The following is a 20,781-nucleotide window of genomic DNA, read 5'->3' as shown; positions in this document are numbered from 1 at the left end:
TAATTTAACAACATGGCTGATATTGCGCAGACCGAAAATCCACTGATTTTCCCCATGTGTGATGTATAAAATTATTACTATGATGTTAGAGCATATTGTATACTTCCTTTATACATCATAACTTTTTTCGTTAAAATTCTGCATTTCCAATTAAAATCTTCTAATTTACCGATGATAGTAGCCAAAGTGGGCTAAAGTGATAAAATGCTAATTTGTAAAGAATAGTTTTTTCTGCTGGTTTTTCTAGGGTGGGGAAAAAACCCTGTGTATGAATGATTGCTCATTTTGTAGATTTTGAATCTTTTGTATGATAAATTTGATGAAAGTTTGTCAAATGCAAGTCTATTATTTTGTGAACTTGTTTTTGTCAATTTTAGCAGCTTAACATCTAACACTAAACACATATCTATACCTACCAACCTTTATGCATTGCGCATAAAAATTATACATTTTAATGTTTTTGCTTTTACGCTGAAGCTGACTTTTTAAATATTTAGCTTTAGGCAAACCAAGGTCCAATACAGGTTGATTTTACTATTATTTATTGGTACTTTCACAAAAATAATAGCTAAATTAGTTTCTTCACTAAACACATGAAGAGATTTTTAAGAACTAGCATAAATGACATGTCTAAAATTTGAGTTAAATCAATAAAATATTTTTTTAAATATATTTGCTACGCTTTTGTGCAAATTGATGCCAATCAAAGTTTTGTTTTCATTATAGACATTTTCAATGAAGTTACAATAATTAAAGCAATTGATTCAAACAAATTATGAATATGTCAAGCTAGGGGCAATGGAGCAAAAGACTAACTCACTAGTCTACGGAAAAAAACTTTTTTTCCGTTACATGGAGGAAAATGCCTGATCTTAGTGTAAAATGATGCGCTGAATTCAAATATGTAAACAGATTTTCTCTCCGTCACCCTCAGATTTTACGTAACACTAGACTGAAGTTTAAAAGAAATCACATATTCACATGCATGATTATTGCTAAAATAATGAGCAAAAAGTTAACTTTTGTTCAGTTCTTTCTGTATTCGGCATTAAGGACATCTCTCTTCAGTGTTTAGCATTAATGAGCAAGAATTTATTTACTTGTACAATGGGGGACCCTCCAAAAATGTGTTTTTTTTTAGCTCTACAATCAATAATGCTTAGAAGTTCTGGTTTTAAGTATTCAAATTCAGCACCAGTGTTACAAAGTCTTCGCTAAGTTTTTGAAGGGGCCTAACTTAATATGAAAGTTCAGTAGAATAACAGGTCCAGTCTTTGTTTTTTTTTTAATTCTTCTTGCCATTGCTATATCCTATTCGCAGAGGAGAAAACAGCATTGGGTAAAACCCAAGCTGGCAGTAAAATTTGTTTAGTTTCATTTTAGGCCAGAAATAATTGTCCCATGATATGTGTTGTATTAAATAATTATCTAAAACACCTATAAATATCCATATGTTTCTCTCATTTTGACGAAATATGATAGTCATACCAAAGGCAACATTTTTCAATTATGCAATAGTATAGCTTTTAAACCAGTTTCGAAAGAGTTAATACCAAGTCGCATCTGTTCAAGGGCTCTTGCACCATTAAAAATAAAAAAACCAACCAACCAACCAGTACTATTAAAATATACTACAGCATTTTCCTTAGTGTCAAAATCTATAAAATCTTTGTGTTTGCATTCAATAATAAAAACACTGAAAATTATTCAATTTAGGTAGCTTACATGGGTGCAAGACCTTCCGTCTCAGGACGGATTTCCGTCTTGACAAAATTTCCGAGACGGAGGTTGGGACGGAAAGAAATTCAATGACTTTCTTTTAATTTTTAATGAAAAAAGAAAAATTGAGTGTTTGAAAAATATGCTTTAATATTACTGGACCGTTCCATAACCACGAATTTACATCGACATTCTCTCGGTTTTCCGCCATGTGCTTGTTATGTTTGCAACGTGCTTTTGGAGGAGTGGCTTTTCGGCTCGCGCCGTTTGACTTTTTTTTAGGTAGACTATAGCTTTATTTCCAACTCGCTGCATTGCATACCGAGGGGTTGCTCGCTATTCTCCCTGATTTTTCGAAGCAATCGGCTCTAATTGAAAATTTAGCCTTTTCTCATGCTATTTTCGATCATCCTTTCGTTTTTTCACTTGTGTTTTTTTTTTTTTTTTTGCAAACTTTACACGCATAAATGAAAATTATGTACGCTCTTAAAATGTCTTAAGAGTTGAATCTGCATCACCGGTTGAGAGTGATTGCTGACAAGATGAAATATTTTCGCCTCAGCAAAGGGCGTCCACATACCAGGTAAAACAAACTATCAAGGATTTTGAAGATTTTAATGAAAATGGGAATTTTTGAAATAATCGGGGGGGGGGGGATTTCAAGCTGGTTGGAAACACCGATGGGCAAACCGTTCCTGCATTTTTGACAAAGACTTGAGGTATCACTAAATTCTAATGTCATTGAATCGAACACTCGCTAGAATGGAAATATGGGTGGGGGGGGGAGAGAAAGGAAAGGAGAAAAATAACGGCAGTGCACGAGTTTGCGAAAAAACGCTGCTCTTGCAAAGAGGGTAATCTGTGCGCAAATTAACCCACGATTCTGAGGTCTTAAAACGTTGATATCTTGGACAATCTAGGGGGGGGGGTGTTACTCACGGGTTACAGTATAAAATATCAAAAAACTGAAATGAAAATATTTTTGAAGCTAGGAGTGGTTTGATATTTCTCCACTGCAAACTCTTAAAAATTTAAAAGTCAAAAGGTTTTAGGCTGTCTCTAATGATGTAAAAGTGGGTTTTAAAAAAGAATCGAAGACTGTAGTCTTAAAAACACTAATTTAGGCAATCTTTGGTGAATTTATGAGAGATGGTTTTGGTGTTCTAACATGAAAATGTTTTGTAGCTGATGCATTAAAAACTATTTGAGGCTATACTTAAATGACTTAAGTTAAAGGGCATTTGCGACCCTCTCCCGAAAAGTGTTTGTAATTGAAGTCTTAAATCTTTTAGGCTGTCTTTGGCAATGTCAAGAGGGAGGGAGGGGGGCTCTCTTTAGGCGAAATTCCAAAAACTGGAGTCTTAAAAGCGCAACTTTGGACCGTCTTGGGGTTCGGCGGGTTCTCCTTTCCCAAAAAAATATTCAAAGCTGAAGCATTCAGAACTCAGCTTTAGGTAATCTTTGGAAGACTTAAGAAGGGGGAATTCGAAGGCTCTTTGGACCGTCTTGGGATTCGGGGTTCTCCTTTCCCAAAAAATATTCAAAGCTGAAGCATTCAGAACTCAGCTTTAGGTAATCTTTGGAAGACTTAAGAAGGGGGAATTCGAAGGCTTTCTCTCAATACGTTTTAGAATTTAAATTCTTAAATCTTCGGTGATGAAAAGGGGAAAACCGCAAATTTAAGTAAAATTTAGTGAACTTAGAGGAAAGAGTTCGGGGGGGGGGGGGGGAGGGGTCTCTGCTCTTCGAAGTATTGAAATGCTATTTTGGCTATTTTTGAGTGAGTAAAGAGTTAGGGAATTCAGGGTCTTTCTCGAAACATTTTCGAAATTGAAGTCTTAAAACTTTGGGTTGTCTTTGGCGATGTGTGGAAGGGAGGTGCTCTCTCAATAGAAAAATAAATCTTAAAAATTTACACTGCGTTTAGTAAACACAATGAAAGGAAGGCGGGGTATTCCGCACCCCCAGCCCGAAATATTTCAGTTTCTGAAATTTTAAGAGCTTTGTTTTGGGCTATCTTTGGATGACTTAAGGGGGAAGAATGTAGGAAGATTTTTTTCAAAAAGTTTCCAAAATTAAAGTATTAAAATTTTTAGGCTATCATAAGTCATGTTTATAGGTAAGAGGGGTACTATTCCTACAAAATAATTTAGAAACTGAAGCCTTAAAAATTGAAATTTTGGACATTTGTGGTGAACTCAGAGGAAGGGGTTCGGGAGTTCTCCGAAAATTCTTTGATGCTGAAATATTTAAAGCGCCACTTTTGGCTATATTTGAGTGCCTTAAGAGGGATGTGATTCGGGAACCCTGCCTGGAGTTAGGATTCAGTTCCCCTATTTCTTTTTTTAATTAATGAATGTTGGAAAGGTACCCTGTTTAAAAAATATATTTACTTCACTGAAGCGATTTCTTATTGCTAATTTCACCACCTGCTATCTTATAAAAAAAAATCTTTTTCAAATGAAGACTGTGGGGGAATGGTGACAGTTCATTATCATTAGTCGGCCTTACCCTTTCCCCACCTTTCCTTCTTTTCTAGTTTGTTGGCGCTACCTTGGGTAGACTTTTGAATCAGAACTGATTTATGTTGCAAAAGTGAAAATCTTATGTCCTGAGCAATTTTATTGCTACAACAAAAATGTTTAATATCGGCTAAAAACTAATGGTGGTGTGCTGCAAACGCTTTTACCCCTTACATTATCCAACATCGTCTAAAATTGCGTTTTTGAAACTTCAATTTCGAAATATTGCCGAAAGAGGGTTCCTGAACTCCATCCCTTCAATAGTGCATTCAAAAAGCGTATAAACGTTATGAAATTTAAATTACAATTTCGTTTTTAAATCTTCGATTTTGGGAAAGCCCATAGCGTCCCCCCCCCTCTTTCTTTAATATTTTTTTAAGGTTGCCCAATATTGTGATATTGGTACTATCAGTTTGAAATAATTGATGTAAGAGTCCCTGAACTCCTCCTTTCCCTGAACTTTACCAAAATGGCCTACCACAGCGTTTTTTGGACTTCAATTTGAAAAAATTTCTGGGAGGGAGCTCCCAGACCCCCCCCCCCCCTTATTGCCGGATTTTAGATTTTTTTGGACTTATGATGTCAAAACACTTAAATATTACAATTTTAAGGCTTAAAATTTAAATCAAACAGATTGCAAAACTGACATTGTTAAAATCTGCAACATTTATACATACAAATTTTTTCTTAAGCCCGCATGCGGGCGGTGGGGGGGGGGGGGGCTGAAAATATTTTCCGTCTTGAACACATCACCAAACTTGCACCCATGGTAGCTTATATCACAAGAATGGTGCCAATGAGACTGACCACCATGTTGCTACTACAGTAACAACAAACCTGACTATTTATCACCACATTTCTTGCTTTATGGCAAGATTTTAATTTTTAACTATGAGTTTTTATCATAATGCGGTATAGAAAAACATGGGGAAAACAGATAACTTAAAACCTATGATTACAAAAAACTGTTGGTGATGGAAAAATTCTAAGTGGTTATTTGAAATCAGCGTTAAAAATTAACCTAGGAACACTATAAGTGTTTCATGTAGCTAAACCTTTGTTACCAGTGCTATCTACCAATCACAAATTAAATAAAGCTGAAAGCTTATAAAATACTTTTTATAAATCATAGATTATTTTTTATACTTTGTAATGAAACTAATTTTAATTGATGATAAAAATTGCTGCAAAGTTTCGATGTTTTAATTTCTTTTTAAACTATATATGATTATTTCTAAAAACTCATCCTGTCATGTTATAGCAGTACTTTATACATTTGACATGTTAACTTAGTAAAAATAGAATTAGGCTTTTGCTTATCGTTGCCTCAGAGCAACAGTCAGACATCTAAGCATCAAAGTAACAGTACAATGCACTACTGTTGCTTTGAGGAGGCGTTGTGTAAGATCAAAATGTCTTGTGAAACAACAGTTAATTTCATTGTTAATTTCATTCATTGTTTTCACAGTTTGCTGTTTTAATTATAAAATTTGAATTATATCATTCAATATTTCATTATGTATGTATAATCATTCTTTCATGGTTTGGAAATAAAATGTTTTAACATTAGCCTTAAAAGTAGAAAAATGTTTCGGAAAATACATTTAAATATTCCAGGTGATTAAAAATTACTTTGAGCACTATGCCAATTTTTACTCTTGATTTAAAGAAAGCTTTCATTCAAGTAATATCTTAAACTATTTTTCAGGTGCACAAGTAATGATTTGAAGATGTTTATTCGGTTCATCAAGCATGACTTGAGAATTAACGCTGGCCCTAAACCTGTGTAAGTAATCAAACTAAGCAATCTTGGTGTATAGTGAAAAATTTATAAATGGCGTGAATGAAAAACTTATAAAAAGACAGGACATATAAAACTGTTTTTGAAGTTTTAATCAAGATTGTTGGAGAAAATCCCTTTTTTATTGTCCATTGTTATAAATGCTTTTAATTAAATTCAGTTCTGTTTCGTCCCAGTGTAACTGAGTATATAAAAATTTTGTTCAAAGCTGCTTGTTTGTAATTATATGTAAATTAGTTATCTGTTCAGAACCATTTGAAGTTCATTATTTTAGTGTATCATATATAATAGTTTTTCCCAGTGAGGAGGTTACAAAAGTCCTTTTTTTGGAAAGGAAAATTGGAAGTTAGTTTAAAGATTCTTTAATTTTGTTGCATTGAAGGTTTTTTTCCCCCTGCTTAGTTGAAAAACTAACATTTTTTTGAAGTAACCCACAAACAGTTGAATTATAATTTCATGTAAATAACTAATGTATTTTTTATATATATATTTCTGTAAAAAAAAACTTATATACTTGAAATTTTTTGCAGATTAACAGCTATTCATCCCACTGCTTATGAAGCTTTCCAAGCATCCAGAGATTTGGAAGACATTGTCAAACGCTCCTTAGAAAACAAAGGGAATTCAGAACTGTCTGTACAATCAACATTAATGACACCAGTGTTACCTATGCTGGTAATTCTCATCTCATGAAATTAATTTCTTATTTTTTGACAGATTAAAGTATACAACATAACCAAGAAGTGTCTGGTCAGAATTCTGATGAAGGGCTCTGACTTGTATGGTTTGATACGTTATTAAAAAGAAGAACTGGTCAGTGGAAAAAAAATTGCAAGTCAGATACTGCAATATTGCAGTATCTGACACCCTTCAGGGGAGGAGGTCTGACATGTGGGGTTTTATATATCATTGAATGAGCCCTGGTCAATTGGAGAACATAAAATTAATGAGGGAATAAAGAGAACTTCGGTGATTTCAAATGTGATTTGAAAATTAACTGCCTTTTTTTTGGAAGCAGGTTGACTTTGAGCATCCTACATATCCAAAACCATACAGTTAGTAAAACTGCTCCAAAACAAAATGACATATTAATAAATTTTATAAATTGGGTGCATGCAGCCATAAAATATTAAGAATATAGTGTAGCAAAATTGCAAGTTTTGACAATCTGCTTCGAGTTTGATAATGTATTTGACCTAATTGCTGGTAGAATATGAGCAAAATAGAAAAAAAATATGTGCTGCATTCGAGGGATTTAAATTTGGCATCTATTAGTAGCTCTTACAAGCACCCAAATCCTCCTAATAGCGGATGATCGAGTAATATGCGTGTTTCATCAATGAAACTCATGTCACAGCATGATAATTTGATAATGTTTTTTGGTAATATTTAACATGCAGGGAAATGCTTTATTGTGACAAGGCTGAACTCGATCCGGTAACCGAACCGTTTTACTGGTAAGACTGTCATTTCAGAGGAATGAAGAAACGAAAAAGCGGTCAACTATGAATGCTATCTACTGGAGTTTAGGGTTAATCCACTGGAGTTAAGGTTAAAATTTCAAGTATCAATATACAGACCCCGAAAAGTTCCTATTTTTCCTACTTTTTAGAGCTCTCTCCTTATTTTCTTACTTTTTCCTTTTTTTTTCCTACTTTTTCTTTCTTTAGTATAGCACTTCTAATTGTGCATTAATTCTTATTTTTACAATGACACACCGATAATTTTCTGCATGCTTCAGTTTTGAAAAGCAAAAGACACAAGCAGATCCTGAGCTTTTCATTGACTGACTACTGTAATTTCTGGAAATAAAGCTGCGGCGTCTGCATGTTTAAGAGTTAAATTTTCGTAAGAGACTTTTTTGCTGTTGTGGCGTTTATGATCGATTTTTCTTTTTATCCCTCCGACTTCAGTCCTACTGTTTTAACGAAACAATAAAGAAATAGATTCTGCAATTATATATTATTTACCCGTCAATTAGAAACTTTAATTAAAGTAAGCAGCCGACTGTTTAAAATGTGCGGGGAAAAGCCGAATTTCCTATTCTCCAATTTTTTGTATAGTTGATTACAAGTGAAATGGAGCTCTATTTAAACAGAAAGGCAATATAAAACCTTAAAAAGTACGTAAAGAAGCAAAAAATGAAAAACCTGTACACTGTACATATTTTATTGGTGTTAGTACAAAGTAAAAGCGACAGATAACAGAAATTCGCAAAAACGAACCACTTCGTAAATAATCGCGGAAACTAAGTTTTTTCATACATAAATATGATTATTGTTCATTCTAAATCGTAAACATGATTATAAAATTTATAAAATTTCATTTTCTTTTCTTGCAAAGAGTGTATTTGCAAAAAAAAAATACGGCAAGATTTAGATGGGCGAAAATTGGAGGAAATTTGGAGAAAAATCGGAATACAATTTAAATGCGAGATTCCGTTTTTATTTCTTCACATTTTTAAAAGTTAGGGGTATAGCCACAAGCAAATACAGTGAAGCACCTTTTATACGTTTTTGAAGGGACTGTATGAAAAAAGCGTACAAACGAAAAAACATATAATAGGTATTGGTTAATGTGTATTAGACTTTGCAGGGACCAATTTTAAAAACGTATAATTGATAAAAACGTATAAAAGAGAAACGTATAAATGGTGTTTCACTGTATGTACTGTATTTTTTTTCTTTTTAATGGGTCTATTCTGATTCATCATCAATATCGATGAGTTGCTCATCATTTTTGTGTGCTGCGTTTATGGCAATGCAGCATTTCTGAACATTTAAAATTTTTATCAAAGTTAAATCAAAGAGAGAGGGGGAGAAAGATATATATGCAGATATTTGATGCCAGATGCTCTCCCCTCACTCTCAATTTCGTAAGCAATTTCCGAATGAATATTTTTGTTGTATGGGGAGGATAAAGAGAATCTACATGCCTTCCTTTTTAATCACAGAGAAACATTAGTAACTGATCTTTGTCTTTGATAAAAATGTTATGTTTCCCATGCATAGATTTTTCCTTTATTTTTTCCGTGGCAAAAATTTTGGAACAAGAAGGGGATCAAACCAATAAAACAAGATTCGTTTTTATTGCTTGATTAAAATTAGAACTGGCCTGTCATTTTGATTTTTTCCCCCGGGGGGGACAGCGTAGGATGTATACTAAATGCAAGTTTTATCTGAAAACAACAAAAACCGCGCAAACTTATATTGTTAACCATGAATTTTCCAAAGTCAGGGAGGGGAGACATTGACCCAACTGACCCCCATAAATGACGTGCCTGAAACAAAAACTTATGTTGATGCTAAAAATACGTAACATATTAATACAAACCCTTTAGTTTACTTATTTCGTTATTTATTTAGTTTAATTACTTTATAATAAATTTTATGTTCCATATTTAAAAACAAATTTATTTTAGTTCTGCTTTTTCAGTCTTTTTCCTTTCTTACTTCCTGCTACAAAAAAGGAAGTATTGTATTCGCGAATAAATTTTCATTCAAGAATCGACCTTCATTTCCATTTTGCTCACCCCTGAATCAATGTTGAGTTTTTTTTTTCGGCTCGACCACACGTGGATAAGTGCGTAAGAATGTATAGACACACGAAATATCCATTTTGACGATTTTCGAGTTCACTACAAGTTTTCTCGTGACGTCTTTATGCGCGTATGTAGGTCGCATAACTCAAGAACGGTATGTCCTAGAAAGTTGAAATTCATCATGTAGACTCTTAGTGAGGTCTAGTTATGCACCTCCCCCTCTTAGTTGCATTCGGGTGCTTCTAAAGGGGTCTTTTGTCCCTTTTTAGGGGGAAATCATTGTTAATTTCGATGTAAACTCAAGTGGTGTTATAAGTTGGCAAACACTTGGCAATATATCGCCAGTCTTTTGGTCGCCAAGTTTTGTTGCCAACTTGGCGACAAATTTCGCAATTTATTATTATTTTTTATTTGGTTTCAATTTGGCCACTGTTGGTGATATTTAGAGAGTAAACTATTGAGTCACATTAAAACTGCCAATAATGGGGAAATGAAAATAAGTTGGAGTAAAAGAAAGTTATGTGATGCACACATGAGCTGTTTTTTTTTTTTTTGTTTTTTTTTGTTTTTTTTTTTCAAATTCAAACATCTGCCCCTGTTTATGCAAGAATGCATATCAACTGCTTAGTGTTAGAATTTTCAAATGATAAATGGTTGCTCTCGAAGGAATGTTTTCGTTTTTGACCAAACAAATCTTTAACAAAAATCATTTTATTGCACTAAAATGAGTTTTTTTTTTTTTGGGATCGCTATATTGTATTTTAATTTTTCACCCTTAAAAATTTTATTACTGTATTTTTGAAAGGTGTTTCTTTGTTTGGATTTTATTTTCATATTTTTGTAATTAATATTTTTGTTTACACCAGTTTATTTTGATACAGATGATTGTCAGATTGTTTCTTTCGTTTTGTTTTTGTGACTCAGTCTTTCATTAAATCCCTTTAATACTTCAAAAGTACTGTTAGTTAATTTTTGAGACAGTTTTAAATCAAAAATACTGTTAGTTTATTTTACATTAGAAATAAAGTTTACGCTAAATTTGGTTTCCTCTTGACGTGTGTATTGTCCTATCTCTTCCTATTTTTTCCTACTTTATTAAATGATTTTTTTCCTACTTTTTAAAATTTTGATTCCTTATTTCCTACTTTTTTCCCACTAAAAATCACTTTGGGGTCTGAAAATATCACCAAACAAAAGGGTATAGCTTCGTTCAAATGTAGAAGCAGTTTTCACCCATCATATCTTGATGGGTGACTTTCTAGACTTTTTTATAGTCCTTTAGCTTTTTCAATATATTGTTTTGTACATTTCTTTATCCAGGCTATGGCATGTAATTCTGTGGATGAAGCATTCAAGAGGTTTCCCAATGGATTTTTTGTTGAGCTTAAATATGATGGGGAAAGAGTCCAGTTGCATAAAAGAGGACAAGAGTTCAGTTATTTTAGTCGTAGTTTGAAACCTGTTATGCCTCATAAGGTGGGGATGCTCCTTTAAATTATATTTTGTTTGTAAATAGTTTTTAATTTTACTTTAAATGCTCCATTTGAAATTTGATTTTAGTATTAGATTTTAAATAAGAATTGTAATCTTAAATTAGCTTTATGAACAAATTGTTTAATTTTTTTTAATGTTAAGTTTTTATTTGGATAATGAGATCATAAACCTGATGTTGGAAATTTTCTCACACTGAACAGCTGTATTAAGTTTGGTTGTTCAGCAAAAGGCTACATGAGGCCAGAATTATCAGTTTTATAGTACTGTGTTTTAACAGGCTTGCTAAAAAAAAACTACTAACTGCTATAACTATTCCTTTTTATAAAAAAGTCCAATAAGAACACTGGAGCACCCTAACTACAACTCTACTAACTGCTCTTATGTTTTCAAACAGTACTGTAGTTAGAAAAATATTTGGAGGAAAGCACCTTTTAAAAGATTAACTGTCATGATTGACAAATTTTTGAGGCCCTAAGTTTAGAAATAATTAGCCTATTTTGATTTTAAAATCAGGCATTATTCTTATTTAAAAAAAAAGAGGTTTTAGATCCATTTTTGTGAATTTGTTAAAATATTAAACCGAATATTTTCAGCGAACAACATTTCCATGTACTACCCCCCCCCCCCTTTAACTACAGCTCTTTGTAACTGAACATATTAATACAAATTGTAAATAAATATTAAGGTTACTTCAAAAAAATGATGTGTGATCTTCAGCCTATCAACCACCCATCCATGACACAAACTTTCAAAAACCATGTAGATCCTAATTAAAAATATGAATAATATACACTTAAGAAATTCAGCATTATTTGCCTTAAACTTGCAGTGAAAATTACATGCATGAGTTTTGGAGCTACTTTCATGCAAGGTTATGCTGCTAAGTGGGGACAATAAATGGAGTTGCGGCTCAAAAAGGACAAATAACATTTTTATACAGTAAAATTCTGTCATATCGTCACCCAAGCGCCCAGAATATTTATGGCGCTTTACAAGAGATGATCCAGCTTCCGGTCTCAGAGGGAGTTGTTTCTGGAAGAGGAGTCATAAGAGTCACTTTGGGGCATAAATAGGGGGTATGGGGGAATGTTTCAAAATATAAGCCCCTAAAATGCAGCGTTAGGGAAGAAAAGGGGGGTAGTTACCTCCCTCTGAATCCACACCTGAGGCTATAGAAAATATTGTCTATAGACAATGTACAATCAGTTTGTGTCCATGAGTGAATGGAGGAACTGTAATTTTTTTATAATGTTGCAGAGCTGTCACTATAAGCAATATTGCTATAACCATGTTCAACTGTATATTAATTCAAAGCTGTGATTTAAAGAGCTTATTTTAACGCTACATGTAAATACATAACTATTTACTTTTTTTATTGAATATCTCTTTTTTATTGAATAGATTTCTCATTTCAAAAACTACATTCCCCAAGCCTTTCCTCATGGCAATAATTTAATTTTGGACTGTGAAATTCTGCTTGTCACCAATGATGGAAAACCTTTGCCTTTTGGTACTCTAGGAGCACATAAGGTTTGATTATTAGTTTCCATTGAAATTTAATTTATTTATATTTCTTTCAGTTGTAAGGTTGCTATAGAGTAACCAAAGCAAATTGCTATTGACATTGCTATTGACTATCTAAAAATAAGTTTAATCATTTCATTTTCTTAAAATATACTATAGTTGAATACTTCATCTCAGACAGAAAGTGGAATTGAATCAAGAACATTTTCTGGCGATTATTTTTCATAACTTTCAACGAGTGCATCGACAAACTTGATTATTTATGCAGCAGTAATATGCTATCTTACAGCACTGTAAAAAACTGGTGATTGCGAATTTTAGTGTGGTTGACTTTCACTCCAGGATAAATTTCTTGAAGGTCGTCCAAAATCAGTTGTTGTGTCAGAAAATATAGATTCTGTTTGTGAACTGATAAAGCAAGATCATCATATGATGTACCATGAGATTGAGGCATCTTTGGGCATCAATATGACAAGTAGTGTTCACTCTAGGAAAAAAAAGGGCAGGGTGCTGGTCTTTGAAAGGGGGCACTATTTATTATAAAAAGGGCACTATATGTTTCAACGTGGTCTTTCCCCATTCAAGACCAATGAGGCACCTCTCAAAAAGTACTGAGTCCCCCCCCCCCAAAAAAAGAAGAAAAATAACATCTTAAAACACTGCGAAAATTTCATCCATTCCTCTGTACCATGCCCCCCCCCCTCAAGGGCGTACACAGCAGGGTGGGGAAGAACGGACACCTGTTAGCCCGGGCCTGATCCTCAAGGGTGTCCAATATTTTTTAAACTAGGGGTGAAATATAGAGGCAAACAATATGGAGGGGGGCCCGGAAAAGTCATTTATGATAGGCCCGAAAATTTCTGTGCGCCCCCCCCCCCCTCTTAATTGCCACCATTGACTTCAGTATTGAATATCATTTCTTCTAGAAAATGCACTTGTCTTTAGGGTTAGATTGCCCCGCCCTCCCCCCAAATGCCAACGAAGCACATTTTCCAAACTCCGTAGGAACATTTAGCTAATGCTGAATATTTGCTTTGGGTGTGTTTCAATACTTTTCAGGTCATAATTGTGCCTACTTTTCCTATAAGAATGAAAAATTCTAGGCATTTCAAAATCCTTTGCATTTTAATGTAAGATGAACAATATTTAATTACGGATCCCCCCTTCCTATCTAAAAACTGCCTAGTAATGTACATTATGCCATAAATATTTTAATAGACATCAAAATCATGATAAATGTAAATTCAACTTTTAAAAAAACATTATACTTCAAACAGAATAATTAAAATACTGTGTGCAGTGCTTCAAAAATGCAGTCATTGCAAGGTGCAAAACAAAAAAGGCTTTATTTGAATGCCTAGTGTTGGACTTGACACAACTTCATGACACAAATATGTTTGCAGATGTATGCGCTACCCAAGCAGCCAGGGCCAAAATCCAAGATTTTAATTTCACTGACATTTTTTATGAAAATTTAATACATCAGCATTTTATTCTGTGATTTTTTCAAAGCAATATTATAGTTTTTTACATATATAAAAAAAGAAACATTGCAAGATCATTTTAGTTGGGGAAAAAGCACAAGTGTGTCAAAAGTATGTTTTTAATTATGTCAATGAGTTTTTTAAAATAATCTGTTAATATACAAATCGTATTCAAAGATAATACAAATACTCAGCAAAAAGGAATGAATGAATATTTTGCAGCAGAAAATTTCCCAAGGCAAATTTCACACAGAACAATATTGTTTCCATTTTAAATATTCTTTTTTTAGGGGGAGGGGGAGGGCTAAAAATTCAAGATAACAGAAAAATATCCTTGTATTTTTATTCAGTAGGCTTTGTACTGTGTACTACTTAGAAAACAATTAGAAAGTTCACCAATCAGAAACAGATGCAAAAAGATTGCTTCACAACCACTAGCAATGCGCCAAAATTAACTAAGCCTAATTTCCACGTGCAAACGAAAATCGGACACAAAGGGCTGAAACGCTACGAAAATGGCCTATTCGTACGGTGTTTATTGCCTAATTCAACATTCTATTTCAAAAATTAATTTTCATTTTGTTGAAGATGTCGTTTTTGTTACATTATTTTCGTAAATTTTCCGATTATGCAAGTGCGATTTCGGGGAAGTGATAGTTATAATGGGGTAAAATCGACCTGTTTTGAACCTTGAAATTGTTAACTAGAACAGTAAATGAGTTTTGAAACGATAATTTCGCAAACTTACTTACTTCATTTTTTTTTTCAAATGTTTTTATTTATATATATTTTTTAAGAGTTTTTCGCGGATTAATTCAACAGGCTTCGCGGGCCCTTCCTTAGACTCTAAGGAATTCAAGCACTCTGTTAGCTTTCAGAACTTTATCAATCACTTCAAAATAAACGCTTTTTCCAAGCCCTTTACAAGGATTATAAAGAGCATACGAACCCTGATTCTATTCTGTTTTGCAGGAAAAAAGAAAAGGAAAAACAGCTTGAAATATTTCAGTAAACTGCATATTTTTTCGGCCGGCATCATCGTCATGAACCGTGTATTTTCAAATCAAGAACCGTTTGCGTTTGCACTCAGACTTTTCGGACAAGAAATGGAGCAGTTCATCTGCATCTGTTCTTGTCTGACAAGTAGCACCCCTTCTACTGTTCCTGGAACTGGCGCCGGCGCCCCCTGATCCTACAGAAGAAAATAATATAGGAAGACTACCACCCTCCCTCTTTCATTGTTGATTCTCAGAAACACAAGAATGGGGAGGAATTAAACAATACTCCTCTCCCCCCACCACCATCGCGGATGACCGAACACCTTCCCTCACAGAAATCTGTCTTTTGTTTCCAACTGATAAGTCTGTTAGAATTCTGAGAATATCTTCCCCTCTTTGCCTAGGTGTTTGCATCTCCTTTTATGGCCGTTTTCAGGGTGAAATTCTGGGGACAATGGCAAGGCATGAGCGTTTTTGCAGACGATCGCTGGACAAATAAATTTGCCCTGATATCGCGGCGGGTCCAAACGATGCTTGAGGTATCTTTTTAAAAACACAGAGCGCATATTGTTATTTTTGAAAAGGGCGGGGCGCATTTTGCGCTCTAAAAGAAGGGCAGGGCGCATTCTGCCGATATGGAAAAGGGCAGGGCGCTGCGCCCTTCAAAAACGGCCTAGCGGGAACACTAATGACAAGCATCAATAATATAATGCATAAATTTTTTTAAGAAATGAGGCGGTAAGAAAATAATTTGTTCCTGTCAGCTCATTTCGATTGGTGCATGGATATGTTAAAACAATTTGTTCAAAGTACATCAAGAACAGTGTATTACATTTACACAGGTGAGGAATCAATAATCTATGCATATGAGCACAAAAGGTTTTGTCATATGAGCCCAAAACGAAACAGCAATCGACTATATGGGTCTTCCAAGATGAACCAAATTCAACCAAAGTTGTTCGTGGAAGATGTACATCAAAGAAAACAGTTGCTTGTTTCTTCGTCACAACAGTGGTATTGGAACAAGGCAGAACAGTCGATTCTGAATAGTACACGACCATTAGTTTCTCAGAAGTCATCGGAGAAATTTCTAAAAATCAAAGGATGCAGTGAATCATTCTTCATCATGATAGTGCGAGCTCACATGCATTGACCTCAAGCAAAAAAGTTTTTGTCCAGCAAAAACATGGAATTAATGGGTCATCTGCCATACAGCCTTTGGCATGAACTGATATTTTTTTAATTGCCGAAAATCAAAAATAAATTAAGAGGTCAACAATTTTTGACACTGCAAGAAGCGATTAATGCTTTCAATATGCACCTCAGTTAAACTGCTTTGAAAATTGATTCATATGCATGCAAAAGTGCATTGATCTACATGGAGAACATTTTGAAAAATTAGAAAACCGATTTTAAGCGTAGCTGTTTGTTTTTTTTTTCATTTTTTTGGCCTACTGTTTTAATTTTTAGAGTAAATAAGTTTATTAAAAGAGGACAAATTTGTGTCATATCACTTTTTCCTTTAATTATCAAGAGTAGTGTATATTTCCAACTATTCCTAATATTAATCTTCTATACAATGAAAACAGGCATCTGAAAAATGCAATACAATTGTGTATTAAAGTTAACTTATTATTTGTTATTCTTTTATAGTTGTTTAAGAGGTTTCTTTATGTGGGAAATTTAGTGCAGAAATTTCTATCCATCTCTCTTTGAAGTCCTGTTTGTATACAAAATTTATATGCTTTTTATTTTTTCTTTTCAGAAAACCGCTTTTCAAGATGCTTCAGTTTGTTTGTTTGTCTTTGATTGTCTTCAGTACAATGATGAAAATTTGATGAAAAAGTAATTTCCTGTTTCTTTTAATTCCTAAACTTTATCTCTGCTTATATTTGAGAATTGCGTACAAGTTTAAAATCTTCATTTAAAAAAATTTATTTTATGATTAAATAGAAACCACATAGTCATAAAGAATGAGGTGCATTTTAGAGAATTCTGTTTATTTGGCTTCTCAAGAAGTAGTGATGGTGAAAATTTGTAAACCAGCTAACTAATGAATGTTGTGTGTATGAATATTCATCTTGTGGTACTTGAGGAGACATCTTGTTCATTTCACATGTGACTAGGATTGGCTAACTCATATATAGTGCACTTATTTCAAAGAAAAATGCTTGAAGCAAAACAGTCACACATTTTGTGTAAATACTTTGTTATAAATTTTTGAATAAAAGAAAGTTTCATCTTAATATATGAGAAAAAGTTAGTGAATATTAATCATGACATTTTTTATGAATGCAAAAATTTTGATTTATTTTCCTTCTGCTATGAATTCTTGTTTATGTGTCAATTTTCTAGGCCTCTAGTTGAGCGCAAGAAGATTCTTGAAAAAAATATGACACCAGTTAAAAACCATATCATGTTTTCTGAAATGAAAGATGTTAAGGTGAGAATCTTTATTTTACTGTAAAAAAATTTATAAGGGGAAAATCTGCAAAAATTTTAAAATTGCGATTAAATTGTTTGAAATGAAAAAAAAATAACTGCTTTTGAAAGAAATTAGACAATCCTTATATTTACTCGCTGATTCACAATTTGTTTCAAACCTATGGGCTCTTTTTAGGGGATGCTGATTCCTCCTACAGACGAAAAAGCAGCTTAGTAGTGCTGATAATCTTATGCTTATTTGTGATTTTTCCATAGCTTGCTTACCTATGTCTTTTCTTTTTCCATCATGTTCAAATATATATACAGTGAAACTTTGTGAGCAACCACTTCTATGCAACGACTACCTCCATTAACGACCAATTTTCTAATGCACCGCTTTTCCTCCCAAAAACCTCTGGAAGAGACCATCAAAACCTCTCCTAGCGACCAGCTAATTTTAAGATTCAGACCCAAAAAAAGGAAAGAATTTTCTTTAAGAGGAAACCAGCAGAGAGATACCAAAAGGAAAGCAATAAAACATTTTAGTATGGACACACATCTGTGTTCTCTTGCTTACAAAAGTGGAAATAAACCAGAATAAGGGGTAAAAACTATTGATCTAGGCATTTCAAATGGATATTTTTTATGCCACTCTGTTTAGAGCCTCGAAGATGTTATAAAAAGGAGGGCGTAGTTTTTCTCATCCTTGAGAAGTTAAGGTGACACTTGAAAATCTCGCGGCAGGTCAGGGGCATGTCTGTCATTATTACAATTTGATAAGGACAAGTAGTTTTTCAAAAGGTTGTTGTCTGAATTCAGATGTTGCTTACAAATAGAACAGGTGCATCCTTTGGTCATTTTAGTGGTCAGAATTTATTTTTAGCTCATTTGAACAAGTGATAAATAGATAAGGCTCACATTGCACTCAGATAACCAATGGTAACAACTTAAATAATTAGTTTTTGCAGCTAAAAGCAGAACTAGAAACAAAAACTGTTTCAGAAAAACAAAAAATCTGAAGCAGACAAATATTTTCTTTTCTTTCGAGGGAATTGATTCCAAAATGAAAGAGTGATGTAAGAAGAATATTTTCAAGAACAAAATAAATTACTTTCTCTATTTAATAATATCCTGATCATAATGTTCTTTTGTACTGTAAGAAGAACATATGCAATTTCTGTTAATGCTGTTATTGATTTTTGCATTTTCAAAAACGACCACTTTTTTGAAGAATGGGGAATTGTTGCTCCAGAGAAGTTTCACTGTTTCAATATATATATATACAGGGGCATGCACAGAAATTTTGGGGCCTGTCTCAAATGACTCTTCCGCCCCCTCCCCTCCGTATTATTTATCCCTACATCCCTATATATATTTCACCCCTTATTTAAAAACTTTTGGGCCATCTACAGGCTCAGGCCCGGGCCAACAAGTGTCTCTTCTCCTTGCTTGTGCAAGCCCCTGTATATATATGTACATATATAATACTGTAAAAGACCGAAACCTGGTGAAGACCCACATTCGGCAGTTAATGTCAACATTCACATAGCAAAGACATTAGCAAAAGAAGGAACATTTCTGATGAATCACCAGCGAATGTTGATGTTCTCAAATTTTTGTAATCGCAGTAACATATAAATTATGCACTTTTTTTAGGGAAATCAAAAAGACCAAATCAAAAATTTTGTTGCAGCCATAGTTTTCTTTGAAAAAATTAAGTAACACATGGGGAAATGTAAAGAGGAATTGAAGCTATTATGTTATTGGCATAAATTTGCAATAAATGTGCCGAGAACATTTATTTTTATAAATTTTCATAGATAGTTTAAAATTATTATTAATTAAAACTAGGGAGCTACCGCCCCTTGCTTGCCAAATCCAAGCTCGCTGCGCTAGCTCACCACAAACTACAATTCTGTAGTCTAGTAGCATCTAACATTTCAAACACATTTGACAAGCATTTCTGGTTGTTACTTACCCGTTTATCAGCAGCCTCATCTGAATCAAAGATGTATGGTTGACCATATACTTGCTATGTTGGTCATTAGCATAGAGAGGAGACACTTTATAATATACTTGGCCATTTAAACAATAGCAGTATGGACCAGACCTTTGAGGGGGTTTGATTTGGGCCCCCATAGAAGCAAACGCTAACCCGGAGTTATATTCGCAAATAAATTCCCCATAATTTTTTAAAATAGGGATATCATCCGTGAGCTAATATATCTTAAGCTCAGGAGCAGTAATTTAACCTTACCCTCATGACAATATTGATTAAATTTATTTGTCGAATATATCTCATCTCGCCAAATAAGCACCACAAAATTGACTCATGATTCATCGTTCCCCAACAATGTTCATCTACATTATCAGGTATACAGACACGTTTCTAAGTAACATGGACTCAATATTTTCCTGGCATCGTTCAATTCTTTACCTCACATTCTGACGTGGATACTTAACTGCCGCACTGATATCCATAGTGAAACTCTAAATAAAATGTATATGTATAATATTTAACAAATCAAAGGGAAAATTAGCGAGAAATGGCACAAATTCCTATTGAACACCTAAAAGCATAAGAAATGTGGTGAAACATACTAAATGTATATGTAGAAACATAATAAATCAAAGCAAAAAAATTTGCAAGGTGAGAGAATATGCATAGAAGCAATATCCAATGTGGCTGCCTACATGCATGAATTGCAGCAAAGTAAACATTCTGTCCGTTGTCAACGGCAGAAAAGAAATGCGCTCATCTTGGTAGTTACATTAGAGTATTATATATATATATATATATATATATATATATATAAAATTAAGCAATCAGAATTTCAAATATTAAATAAATTATAAATAATAAATGATGATAAAAAAGGAAAAATGCAAACAGCTATTAAGTAGGAATAGATAAGGAGTGAATCCAGAGCTCATCAGCCGTGGAGGATTCATTAATTATGGTCAAAAGACCAAAATTTTAACTATGAACTAGAAGAGAATGTTTAAGCTCCAGTACATGCAATATAGAGTAACAATGGGCAAAAGCACCACTTGCTAAGCTAAAAACAATAAACTAGATCTCAAACCTAAAACTAAAAGCAGGGGGTTTCGCCTCGACTAATTAGGAAAATAAGTTCCGATAATTAGCCTTCCATGTGGGATATATATATATATATATATATATATATATATTGATTGTATTTATTGTGCATACTTTTTGTCAGTTTCTTTAGTATAAGATATTCCTCAAATATTATTAAGAGTGTTAAATTAC

At 33.5% G+C, this 20,781-nt stretch overlaps 1 protein-coding gene across 1 annotated transcript in view; it reads left to right on the top strand.

Annotated features, from left to right (window-relative positions):
* LOC129228554 (DNA ligase 3-like) overlaps nt 1-20,781 on the top strand; it is a 285,727-nt gene that overhangs the window by 27,270 nt on the left and 237,676 nt on the right. The window contains exons 9-14 of the mRNA XM_054863237.1: nt 5,950-6,027; nt 6,573-6,717; nt 10,904-11,059; nt 12,479-12,607; nt 16,849-16,928; nt 17,439-17,526. Of these exons, the coding sequence (XP_054719212.1) occupies nt 5,950-6,027; nt 6,573-6,717; nt 10,904-11,059; nt 12,479-12,607; nt 16,849-16,928; nt 17,439-17,526 (676 nt within the window). The remainder of the gene's footprint in view (nt 1-5,949; nt 6,028-6,572; nt 6,718-10,903; nt 11,060-12,478; nt 12,608-16,848; nt 16,929-17,438; nt 17,527-20,781) is intronic.

This window comes from Uloborus diversus, chromosome 8, assembly GCF_026930045.1.
Source record: "Uloborus diversus isolate 005 chromosome 8, Udiv.v.3.1, whole genome shotgun sequence".
NCBI lineage: Eukaryota > Metazoa > Arthropoda > Arachnida > Araneae > Uloboridae > Uloborus > Uloborus diversus.
This window is presented reverse-complemented; position numbering and strand designations above follow the sequence as displayed.